At 40.7% G+C, this 12,408-nt stretch overlaps 1 protein-coding gene across 1 annotated transcript; it reads right to left on the bottom strand.

Moving 5' to 3' along the window:
• Positions 1-2,163: 2,163 nt before the first annotated feature.
• Positions 2,164-11,477, bottom strand: nop14 (NOP14 nucleolar protein homolog (yeast)). Its single transcript, XM_047570634.1, has 19 exons — positions 11,319-11,477; positions 10,246-10,428; positions 9,571-9,705; positions 9,190-9,331; positions 8,903-9,045; positions 8,556-8,693; positions 8,336-8,458; positions 8,088-8,219; positions 7,644-7,989; positions 7,380-7,510; positions 7,192-7,277; positions 6,931-7,066; positions 6,713-6,814; positions 6,441-6,594; positions 6,171-6,330; positions 3,080-3,227; positions 2,879-2,997; positions 2,643-2,798; positions 2,164-2,552 (listed from the first exon to the last, which is right to left on the bottom strand). Exons 2-19 carry the CDS (start codon positions 10,426-10,428, stop codon positions 2,456-2,458), a joined length of 2,631 nt encoding a protein of 876 aa, XP_047426590.1. The 5' UTR covers positions 11,319-11,477; the 3' UTR covers positions 2,164-2,455.
• Between the last annotated feature and the right edge of the window lie 931 nt (positions 11,478-12,408).

The following is a 12,408-nucleotide window of genomic DNA, read 5'->3' as shown; positions in this document are numbered from 1 at the left end:
AATGACAGCTCTGCACAATATGCATGTGTTTGTGTGTAGGTGTGAAAAAATGTCAGCTGGTTGAGAAACACTCATCTGGTGGACATCGACGTGCTGATGAACCAAAGCCTGTTTGCATCTTTACAAATTTCAGTGTCCTCCAAGCATTACAGCAAAACAAGGTTTCGTGGTTAAATGTGCTGAGATTTTGGTACAATTTAATCTGCAGAGGAATGTGAATTTTATAATAATAACCCAGAACCAGCCTGTTTCTGATAAAGCAGCATATTCGACTATGTGCTGCTTGAGCTGAAGGCCACGCAGTGTGTGAAGGAAGAGGAAACATACTGTATGAGCACCTTACAAAGATCCGTCCTTGCAATAAACTCCGACAGCGATTTTATTTTTCTATAAGAGACAGCTCTGCTACATTTATAGCACAAAAACAGCCAAACTTGTTAGTTCCCGCCGCACATCACCATCTGTAGCGTGGTGTTCGACGGTCACGACACATCCTCTCTCCAGCTGCAGCATTGTAATATACCACACACAAGACGAGTTATGATAAAACGGTTACACCATAGGTTAAAGTCACATTTCTTTAATTCAGGAGCATTAGTTTTTGTCACAAACACTTGTTATCATACATACGCGTCAGCTCTTGTTTCCTGGAACATCTCTGATGACTCCCTGTTGTTGTTGTTGTTCATTGTGGCTCACAAAGAAGGATCATGTGACTTATTTAGCATTTCATGATGACGTCCAGCAATATATTTCAACTAGCAGGCTAACTAAATGGCAGCATAACTAAATCATCATAAAGTGTGTGCTAGTTACTTATTACTGATTGCTCTGCATCTCCAGAGGACTGAAAACTTTGTTTACAACCTGGTACAAAAACGAGTTTGGTTTCAATAGTTTATTTCACTATTCGTGACATTTGTAACTCAAATTCATTTTTTTAAATTTTTTTTATAAAGGTTTAAAATTAAGGGCGTTTCCAGTTTGAGTGACAGGTGGTAGCCTGAGCTCACGGTTAGCGGAGAGTTGGGTGGGCGGGTCTAAACGTCCAGGCTGCTTTAGCTCCGCCCCAACACGACCCCCCATGTCCACATTTGGAGTAAACGAGTGTGGGCGGAGTAAAGCTCATTCAACAAAGCGTCGTCTTCAAATACTCTATAAATATTGTACATGCTAATATTTTTGTTTTAAATTTTTTACATAAGTGTTTTAATCAACTTCAGTCCAGATCAGAAATACCAAACACTTGATTAATTTCAGAATTCTAATATGTTAGAAGGAAAATTAATTTGAAACTAAAATATAAAGTCTTCTTTTTCAACAGATCAGATTCGCCTCATGCACATCAGTTTAAAACAAAGTGCTCTATAAGAACACTTTAGCAGTTACTGATACCCATGCGATTATCGATTATGCATATTGATCCGATTCTTTATCGCTTCCCTTATGAATTCCTCCTGTGGCGTTCGTAGTGTCATGTAAACAACAGAAATTTTGTTCAGTTTCTAAACAAGATATAATGGTTTGTAAAAGTGAACAAATAGGATATTGGTCACTCACTGGCACCGCTCTGGTGAGATTTAGCAACAGCTGAAGTTGTTGACTAGTCAGTCTCTGTATTTAATGTCGTGCGTCGTCCTTAAATGCTCCAGCTCGTTGGTGGTGTTGCTGCCCTTGCTTGAAATTATGGTGCTGCACAAATTGCATTTTGCGCTGTTACAGTCCCGTCTGATGAAGCTAAGCCACACTTTTGACCGTATCATTGCATCTTCTTTGACGTCACCTGAGGGTCACATGATGTGAATGGCAACATAATGATTCTTCTCCTTCTTTCGATTTATGGAGGTTGGCAATCAACTTGTATGTGCATTACTGCCACCTTCTGGGCAGGGATGTAAAAATTCACCAAGAATGGATAAGGGGAATCGATAAGCATGAAGGCTAATGATGTTGATGAGCTGAACCAGCTGTCTTTAAAAGAACCACTTATTATCGATGCCCATCCTTAGTGTTGCTACACAATCCTTTCGTGGCCATCTAATAATATACCACCTAATTGTTGGAGAATAGGGCTTAAGTCCTGAACAAACTGTTTTTCAAAAGTATCTATTTTAGAGGTCTTAATGTTGTGCTTGATCGGTGTTTGAACTGCTGACAGAATTATACAACATTAAAAAGTTATTTATTTTTATATTTTCATCATCATGGTTACTGTGGTGGAAAAAAGGAGGAAGCAAACCAAATATTCGGTGCCTGGTGGATCAACACTTCCAACAACAGTCCAACTGAGTCCAACTGTAACGTCAGTATATTTCACAACAACTCGGTGCAGGGTCACGACAGCAAAATTTTAACCAGTATAAAATGAAAAATAACCTTGCACGGGTTATCCACAGTTCAGCCAAACAAGTCCATATGAAAAGAAGAGATACGGTACAGACTAAGACTCTGCATTTCACTTCTTCTTCTTCCTCTTCAGGGCTTTAAACTCTCCTTCCTGATTGGCCAAGCTGCCAAAGAGCTCCCGTACTTTTCTCTTTCTCTCGGCATCCCTGAAAAAAAAGAAGAAAAGGGAAAGGGTTAGTAAAAAGGCTTTCTCTAATTTTGTTCGCTTCTCACATGGACGCAGAGTTTCTTCGTACCTGCTCATGACCTCGTTGAGTTTCTCTCTGGCCAGGAAGCGCGTGTCCTTCCTGATCTCTCTCAGAGCTCCTTTAAACTCCTTCTTGTACTTGTGCTTCAGACGCTCCTTCTCTCTTTCTTCTCTAGTGCTGCCATGCTTCTTACCGTAGTCCAGCCTAATAAGAAATACGCAAAATATTTATGTAAACAAATATAGCAAAATTGGACAGTTTCTTTTTTTTTTTTGTGCGCTTACACTTCAACTATTTTTGGTGTGAGAAGCTTCAGAGGAATTGGCTTCTTCTTCTCAAAAACTAGCCGAGTGAGAGCCACAGGAGCGCCGCTGATGGTCTCCAGGATCTCACTGAGAAGCTCCTGCAACAACAAAAAACCCCAAACACTGTAAATAAAGAGAAAATACAGCGAGAGAAAAAGCCTGAATCAATCTGGCACCAACCTGCAGAGGCTCTGGTAATGTCTGGGTGGAAAGATGTTTGGAAAGGAGCGTTCTGATTGGCTGGAAGATGTGAGTAAAAGACGCAAGGTCTTTGTAGAACATGCAGCATGTCTTCAGCAGGTCTAGGCAAGTAGACAAGCACATCAACCTATAAGGAGACAAAGAAAATTTCAGTTTACTTTTTTTTTTTTTGAGTTTTCATCCTGCTGGGTATGGCTGCTGCCATCAACAAGTGCCATTACTATGGAGTAGGATGGTGCCTGGCAGGGGCGTTACTAGGTTTCAAGGACAGGGGAGGCTTAGCCCCCGGGTGATGCACAGGATGTGTGTGAACGTAGCGCGTGAGCACAAAATTTCACAAACAGCTAACAAAGACTGAGAATTTATTTATTTATTAGTTATTATTTCAATTGGTTCACGTTGCAACAACAAACACACGTTCCAACGGTGACAATAGCTGATCAACATCGAAGCTAATGCCATGAGTTTCACTCGCAACACAGCAATTGTTTGTTCCCAAATATTTTGTGATTAAAATGGTTGCAGTTTCAAGCCCTGAAAAATATTACTTAATTACTAGTCTTAAAAAAAAACTTAATTATTTTAACTCTTATTCCAGCTTTATGATGAATTTATTGGCAAAAAAATAAATAAAACAACACCAAATTATTTAGGGGGGCCTGAAATTTCTAGATAAGCTATAAGCCACTTCTACTCTACAACAGATCTTCCTTGTTGTACTGTGTGCGATTGAGTCTCTCCATCCTTACACCTTTGATAATACTCTAGCCTTCCTGCAGAGTACACTCACTCCATCCCCGCCTTCCCAAGGTCTGCTTCAGCACCCTGGCAGTAATTACCAAAAGCTACTAAACTCCTCACACACAAAGCTGCTGCTGCTGCTGCTGGTGGGTACAAGTTAGGACCTTGGAAATTAAACTAACACTGGACACCTCACTGGAGTAAGGAAATCTTTAACTTTGGGCGTTTAAAGATGATGAACTGAACATATATTTAAGTCACCAAAAGGTTCAATCTGACTTACTACCTATTCTGTTAATTTTTTCCACACAAGTCCTTAACGACTGATGATTAAATCAAGCCATAAGTTAGTTTTTTTTTCAACAAACGTGAGCGTTTCTTTCTAAAATAGTTCGTTAGAGAGTTGGTGCGTTTTAAGGCTTGAGAATTAATTTTAGTCAAGCACAAATAAAAATGTTCGTTCCCACAAACTGTGCACAATCATGGTCCCGCTCAAGCCTGTTTGCAAGCTCTGCTTTGTGCCCACACACCAGCTGCTGTGTGAAATCATGCTGGCGGCTCGTCAGAATCACAAGAGTGAATGCACCATCTATGAGGAATACAGCGCGGACAGGTGAGCACGGTATGATGGCCCGTCTTAGCTTTTTACACCCATACAATGTAAAGTAGATGTAACGATAACAACGGACCCTCATCACACATTGTTAGTATTATTGGCACCTTGGAGCACAAACCTTTTTGTACAATATTGGAAAGCATTTTATGTACGAGTGTGTGTTGTGTTCCTTGATATTTTACTTCTATAAGAACTTTCTTTTTCTTCTCATTGTCCTCTAGTCATTTTTATTTGCTCCAAATCGAACATGACAATCTGCGTGAGGGAGAAGACAAAAGATTTTCTCACACTGTAGCTCCCTCCTCCTGCTGTGCCTTTAATTGTCTCCAGGAAAGTGTTAATTTCAGTTGTTGTTATACACTCAGTTCTGAATAACCACTTCATCTGGCATTCAGGGCTACACACAGCATGTCATGTTTTTGGCTTAAATTGTTAAATAATCCTTAAAGAATGACCCACTAAAGCCAGTGTGAAGGCTACTCTGACAGACTTGCTGTGTTAACTCTGTCCATTCGGGGAGAGAAAAGGGGGGCAACTTGTGCAGCAGTTTATCTGTACACAAATTAGATGAAAATTTCAGCTGCCTCAGAGAAAGTGCAGTATTCATCAAAGTTAATTTCAACGAGCCGTTATCTGGGTCTGTCTTGATAAAAGACTAATCCAAGTTAGCACTAGTCAATAATATTCATGACTTTATAATAATAAACACAAATTAAACTTGTGAGCTTGTGGTTAGGAGCATAAAATGCTTTAAGCACTGCTGCTCGGTAAAGGCTGACGTCTAGAAGAGTCTAACAATTAGCAAACCAACGAGCAGTTAACTTCGTGTAAGATATACAAAGGCCTAATGGAAGGATAATGCCAGTGGAATTAATTCACAAAAAGAGACAGTGAACGTGACCCAATTTGACAGCAGTGTAGTTTTGGACAGGTTCTATTATGGGGATTTGATACAATTTGGATATAATAAATGACATAGCAGTATAGTAATGGGGCGTGGTTTTGCTTTGGCTGCAGGGGGAGAGGCTGGGCACACGGTTTTCCACGGTCAGATTCGTTTCTCTGGACTCATGTAGGCTCTAAACCAAGCTCACCACACCTGCAGGACACAGGGAATATGGGTGGGAAAAAAATGGCAATATATCGATATGGCAATATATCGCGATACTTTTTCTTCCGATTAAATATCGATTTTTGAAAGTTTTCATATCGATTTTAAAAGAAAAAGTAAAAGTCATGTTTTGGGTCAATCGTGAAAGACTTCTGCATCTCCACCACCAATGTTTCTTTTTCATTTGGAATAATGTGAATTAAGCTGCATTTAAAATTCCTCAGTGAACTATGCAGAATAAAATATCATAATATCGTAATGTCGTGATTCAAAAATCGTGATACATAACGTGAAGTCCTTGGCTGCCCCCATTTCTGTTGCTGCGATGTGCTCTTTAGTTCCAGGCAAGACTACGCTGTCTTCTGTGCTTGGTTATTACTTGGACTGGTAGAAAATTGTACTGCATTTAATCAAATTACTGTGGCACCTCATAGCCAAAGCTTTATGGTTTTGTTGCAATCTGTGCTGTTGCTGAACATACTGGTGACAACACAGAATGACTTATATAATTTATATATATTTATTAAAAAAAATAAATCACATGAAGTCACTGGAGTCCGACCTGCTTCCTTTACTTCAAGCGTGCTCCCCTCCCTTCCTACCTGTGTTCGTCCCTGTCCAGGTCACTACTGAGTTCCAGGTGTTGGGTAGCCGACAGTGGCAAGCTTTTCTTGCTCCAACTCTTGCAGCACTCCGAGTCCGACACCACCAGCAGATCACTGTACTTCCCTGTTGACCTGAAGGGTGGCACCACCGTATAACCTGCATTGCAACGTCAAAAGACGTCAGTTCTGCTTCACATTATACGCAAAAACGTGCAAGGACAAGAAACCCTTTTGGGAGGAAAAGTGTGTGGAACAGTGTTAAGTCACCTAGAGACGTTTTGTCCTGCACTGCCAGGTGTAACGTTCCAGTCAGGAAGTTGATGAGCTCTGGGAAGAAGCGTTTTGAAAAGGAGACGTACTCCACAGCCAGACAGCACAGCACCAAACCTGACGTTAGGTCCTGTAGTGATCTGACTGGACACTAAAACAACAAAAAATACAGACATACTCAACATTACTAAAGAACAGTAAAGGAGGTAGGCATGAAAAAAGATGAAACCGGAACAACAACAAACAAACATACTGAAGGCTGCCTGTACCTTGGTGAGAGCCTGGCTGATGTAAAGCAACGCTGGGGTTGTAACAGGGTGTCTGAAGTCAGAGGTAGGAAACAGCAGGGCTGTCACCTTCAGGTAGATCAGCTTAAAGAGCAAACGGAACAAAAAAAAAACACACTGTGACTCATTTCATGTACAGGGTAACATTTAAACACCATAACACTTTATTCACTCTTGTATCGCCCAAAAATACTGCATACCATATCTAGTTTGGGGAAGGACGCATGACCTTTAACCTCTAGCTCTTCCTCCATGCTGTGTCCAGCATCTCCGAGGACAGTCTGCATGGCCTGACAGGCTGCTTCAGGAAACACCTGGCACAGAGCGTACAACTCACTACAGAGAGAAAAAAAGAAATGGTGCAAATGGTAAACAAACAGGTTTCCTTGAGTAGTTTGAAGGGTGAAATATTTGAATCGACAGGTAAACTTGAGAGAGAGAGAGGCACTTTCTGAACTCACGGTATGAGCTTATCTACGGTGGTGAGTTCAGGTGGACTCTTGGTGGCCAGTTCTCCAATGTATTCCAACAGAAAGCCAAAGAGTTTCTGAAATAGAGATGAACACGGCAAGTTCTTACAGCTCTGAAATACGCGCACAGACGTAAAGCTACACTGATTTACGTAAATATGTAGCTGCCTCTGTCGTACCTGAAGTTTGAGCTTATTGCCAACAGCCAAACTAGGGTGGTTGCTCTTCTGGGTCCTGGCCACAATGAGGCGCTGGTTGTCAGGAGTGTGGCCATGGAGCAAATCTTTCAGGTTACTGTAGCTTTCAGGAGCTATTGGGGGAAGAAACACAGAATATTTAAGAAACTAAACACAATAATAAACACACATCTAGGCTTCAACACTTTAACATAGTCTCTATTTATAATGAAGATCAGAAATATGTAACAAATAAATCGTAGTTACCAGGAAACGTGTACGGGAGCTCGGCTTTTGCTGCCTCCTGCTGGGCCTTGATCTCCTCTTTGGAGAGAGCTTTCTTTGGTTTGGCGATGACCTCGTCATCCTCCTGTTTCCCCTCCTCGTTCTCGCTTTCTTGCTCAGAGTCCAGGTCCGAGTGGCCATCTTCTTCATCTTCACTGTCACCTTCCTCCTCCTCCTCCTCCTCTTCTCCATCTTCTTCTTCATTGCTCAACTCCTCCTCCTCATTTTCATTCTCCTCTTCATCTTCCTCTTCTTCACCACTTTCTCCGTCTTCTTCGTCACCACCCTTGTCTTCCTCCGACTCCTCCTCAATGTTCCATTTTCCATCCTACACGCAGAAATAAGACATTTGTAGGCATGAAAATAATCACAGTTTCAAATTATTTGAAGAAATCTCTTAAGAAAATGATTCTCCAGTTTGCGTACCTGGTAAGACAGGGTCTTTTTGTCGTTCGTATCCAGGATAAAACCGTCGTTGATGTCGTCCGCAGACATGTGGTTTTGACTCTGTACACTGTCCCCGACATCCTCTCCCATCATCCTCCTCAGTCGGTCAGCCTAGAGAAAGCACACAGCAAGAAGAAAACTATCACAGAGAGCACTAAGATATTAAACGAATGAGTTTTAATTTAGTGCAGACAGCATGAAGCAACTTTCTACCGCTGTCAATATACCTCTAGTTTCTGCAGCTTCTCCCTCTCCTCTCTGGCGATCTCCTCGGGGGTTTTCAACTTCTCCGAGGGCTGAGCCTTCATCTCGAAGCCGAGCTCCCTCACCATCATGTCATATTCTTCTAGCTAAAGGGCAGAGAAATGAGGGAGAGACCATGGAGATATCACACACCACTCAACAGAAGATCGACGGCATTTCACACTTTGACGTGTTCATCCCTACTTTGGGTTTCTCCTCCTGTATGTCGGCACTTTCTGCTTTGGGCGTCTTTTTCACCATCAGAGCTTGGATGCTCTTCCACTCCTGGTCCAGCTTCTCAGTCAGTTCCTGAGCCTCCTCTTTCTGCACCTGTCGTTCCCTCTGCAAACAAATTCAAACATCAGCCATCAGAACCACATCTCCCTTAAAAAAATCTCTGCAATCAGCAGCTGAGGGCCACCAGGATTTAGTACACATTTGATCTACTGTATATCTGTATGCAGCAATAACAATTTGGCAAAAAAAATATGCAGGGACCCAAACCAAGACTATGAAGTCCTTTCATGAAAAGGAAGATGTTACGAGCTCACCTTTTCCTGCTTGGACTTCTGGATGAGCTCTTCTATGAGCTCCTGCCTGGACTTGGCCCTCTGGTTTCCTTCCTGCTGCTCCCCTGATGTTTTCTTCCTGAGTAGACCCCCTCCTCCTCCGAAGTGGGAGGCAGTCAGCTCAGCTAAGTGAGACAGAAAATATGTTCAATTTCATATTTAAATGTAACACATCCACATCCCAAACTGCATTTCAAGGGGCTAAGACAACACAGGCTCAGGGTATAATATTACAGCTAAATTTCCACTCATCTGTCATTCAGACTCACCGGATAAAAGACCCTTCTCTTCGGACTCATCATCGCTATTCGCAATGTCATTGAATTTCTCCATTTCAGCCAGGGACTGGCCATAATGGGTTAGCTCTTCATCCTCGTTCAGGTTGTACACATCCTTCTTGTCATGGCCACGCTAGGGGACAATGCACAGTATTTAAAGTTGGAAAGTTAAAAAATCTTTCTTGCATGTCCACTGATGTTAATAATAAACACGTACTACATCCATGATCAAAAAAGTTTGAAACTGGTGGAGGTAGTAGTCATTATATCCGTCTGCATGCTCTGCCTATTTATCCTTGTGTGTCCTGCATGCAAATCTGCTGTACAGTGTGTCATTTCAGGTAACTGGAAAATTATTATAACATCACTGACCTGTCTCTCCATCGCAAACCTCTGCAGGATTTTGTCCTCTGGTGCCATCTTGGTGTCATACTCTCCAATACGCCTGTCAATGAATTTACTGGCCTTGTTCTTCTGTTGGTATTCCTTCAGGAGGGTCTCTTTTCTCTACAGATAAAACATTTCGTATGAGTTACGAGGAAATCCCTCACAGGAAAACACAAAACTTTCAACATCCTGTGTCTTTTGAATATTAATCATACTAAAGTTAAGTTCAAACTTTGATTTAGGCTCGTTCACGGTTCCCTTGGTTCTTACAAACTTCTCAGTCTCCCCTGCAGAAAATTACTCTCTCAGCAGGATACTGTGAGCACCAGGCGCCGCAGCACAGATAGTGTTAAAAGGATGGTGAGATGTCACCAGCGGCTGCCAGATATAGTGCCACACAGTAAGACTCTTTAGTTTTGTATTTTTTTTTTTTAACTTATCCAACGACTGAACCCATCAGTCGTTGGATACGTTTTTCAATTCATGTCTTAGTAATGGGGCAGCCCGGCATTACTGCAAGGTGATTCAACCGGATTAAAAATGATTTATTCACTGTAATTTACAGTATCATATACCAATGCATAAAGGTTTTATTGTAATCACTTTAAATTTCCATTGAAATAAGTGTAGAAAGTGTGGTAAAACATTCTTGTCTCTTACCTTCTTGATAGCTTTGGATCGAGATACACCCGGAAGACCCACATCGTGCTTAGATTTCCTCCCAAGAACCTCAAACTTCTTCCTGTTTATTTTCACCTCAAATGGGTTGTTTTTGATCTCACTGGAGGTCTTCATCTTGCGGACCTTGTCTGCAAGGTTCCTCTTCTTAGGAACCTTCCCCATCTGTGACAGAGTAATGCATAATTTATACTACTGCGCAGGGCTACACAAGAACCTTACGCACAACCCCTCTGCCCTTGCAAGATATTCTTTCATTGCCCTTGCAAGATATTCATTCATTGCCCTTGCAAGATATTCATTCATTGCCCTTGCAAAATATTCATTCATTGTGCGCTCGTCCGTCTGGCTTGTTCTGTAATAACTAATAATGTCACCCAAACGCTTTTTTGTCAGTCTGATTAATTTTTCTTTCCACTTTCACTTCACTTTCAACAATCGTGACTGACACTTTCGCCAAAATTTTGCCAAACAAGAGTCTCGGTTTACCTTTCCGATTCTTTATTGGTCCAAACCAATCAATTCAAAAATCAACGAGTAGTTACATTTCCTGGCAGTCTGTAGTTTCCATTTTTCATCATACAACCAAAAAGTCACATTTTTGGGGAGGTGCACGTCAGCTACACAGCGAGGTCCGCTCACGGTCTGTGCTAACGCAGGACCCTCTGCGTCATTTCACCGCAGAAGCATAACTTGCGTGTAACTGAATCAGGAACGAAATATCCTGCTTTCTGTGTATTATCTGACTTGTTTGGGATATATCCTTCCCTTCCTTTCCCTTCGTAAGGCTCACAGCTATTAATGAAGGCAGCACGATACGGATATCTTAGCTAAAGTAGCTAAAAGTTAGCTTTTAAGTGATTTTAAACACACACTGGCGTAAATGCATGACTCTAATGCACTCACTGATAAATAAAATAGCAAACTTGATTGGTAAAAACACAACTGTACGACAGAACAATAAAATTGGGTTTGCTTTACAGGCAATCACCGTCAGTAAAAGTGGTCAACAGTTTGTAAACAAGCCAACATAATGACAGACAGGAAGTGTTTACCTTTTAGCCGCGTAGAGAAATCCAATTATTAAACACAGGCGGAAGTAAACATAGGACACGAACCTTGTGCCAACGCTTACTTTAATAAATAACAACTGAATCTTTCACTATCCACGTTGTTTCAATGCGTTTCCATTTTCCAGCGTGCACAGCCTGAGGTCAGAGGTTGATAAGGAAAGAAAAAAGAGCTATTTCCGGTGTGGTAGTTTTTTACAGCGCCTCTAGCGGCGATGGTTGGAACATCATCTTTAATTCTACAAATAGGAAACAAAAATATAAACCGTCTATGGAACAAAATGCATCAAACTAAATGTAGGAATATATCATATAACTCTGACTTTTTTGTTTCTACCACGGAGTTAACCAGTGACTTCTTTACTGAAATATTTACTGTCAAATTTGGTTCACATACCCATGATTCCTCCCAACATATTTTCTGTTAAAATAAGTTCTGTAAAACTTTATTAATTTTTAATACTGTATGGTCAGTTGGGTGCTCTGACTTATTAATAATGACACTGAAAGCGTTTTGCACAGTATGCATATTTAAAGTGTGAGCAGGACAAATTGTGAGCCTTCTGCATCACAGGTGAGGGATTCGTTCAACAGTGTAAGTTTATAACCATTTATATTTGACTTCATAGCACGAAAAAATAATAATTTTAAAAACAACCCCATGTGAGCACAAGTAAGACATTATATCTGTTCTCAGTTTACACCATAATTCAATCTCACCATTTTATACTTATCCACCCTATCCCATTTTATACTTATAACACCCTTTTACTGCTGTTAAGCTATTACATTAATGTGTTAAATAGACTTTATATTCTTGTTAAAAAAAAACTAATTTTCTACAAAATATTTAAATTCTTTTTATTTGGTCCTACCAGTAAAAGCAGTTTCATGCTTCATGCTAAAATACATATTAATAATATGGATTCAATTGTGTTTTATTTGGTATTCATTGATGTGTCACTATATTGTGAAGTTATACACAGACCCATTGTGTATGACATTTTAAAAACAACCCTGTCTGGACACAAATAAATTATATTTGTACTTATTACAAATTATCATCATTCACTGA

This window comes from Mugil cephalus, chromosome 19, assembly GCF_022458985.1.
Source record: "Mugil cephalus isolate CIBA_MC_2020 chromosome 19, CIBA_Mcephalus_1.1, whole genome shotgun sequence".
NCBI lineage: Eukaryota > Metazoa > Chordata > Actinopteri > Mugiliformes > Mugilidae > Mugil > Mugil cephalus.
The sequence above is the reverse complement of the archived record's forward strand: the minus strand, read 5'-3'. Positions and strand labels throughout refer to the sequence as shown.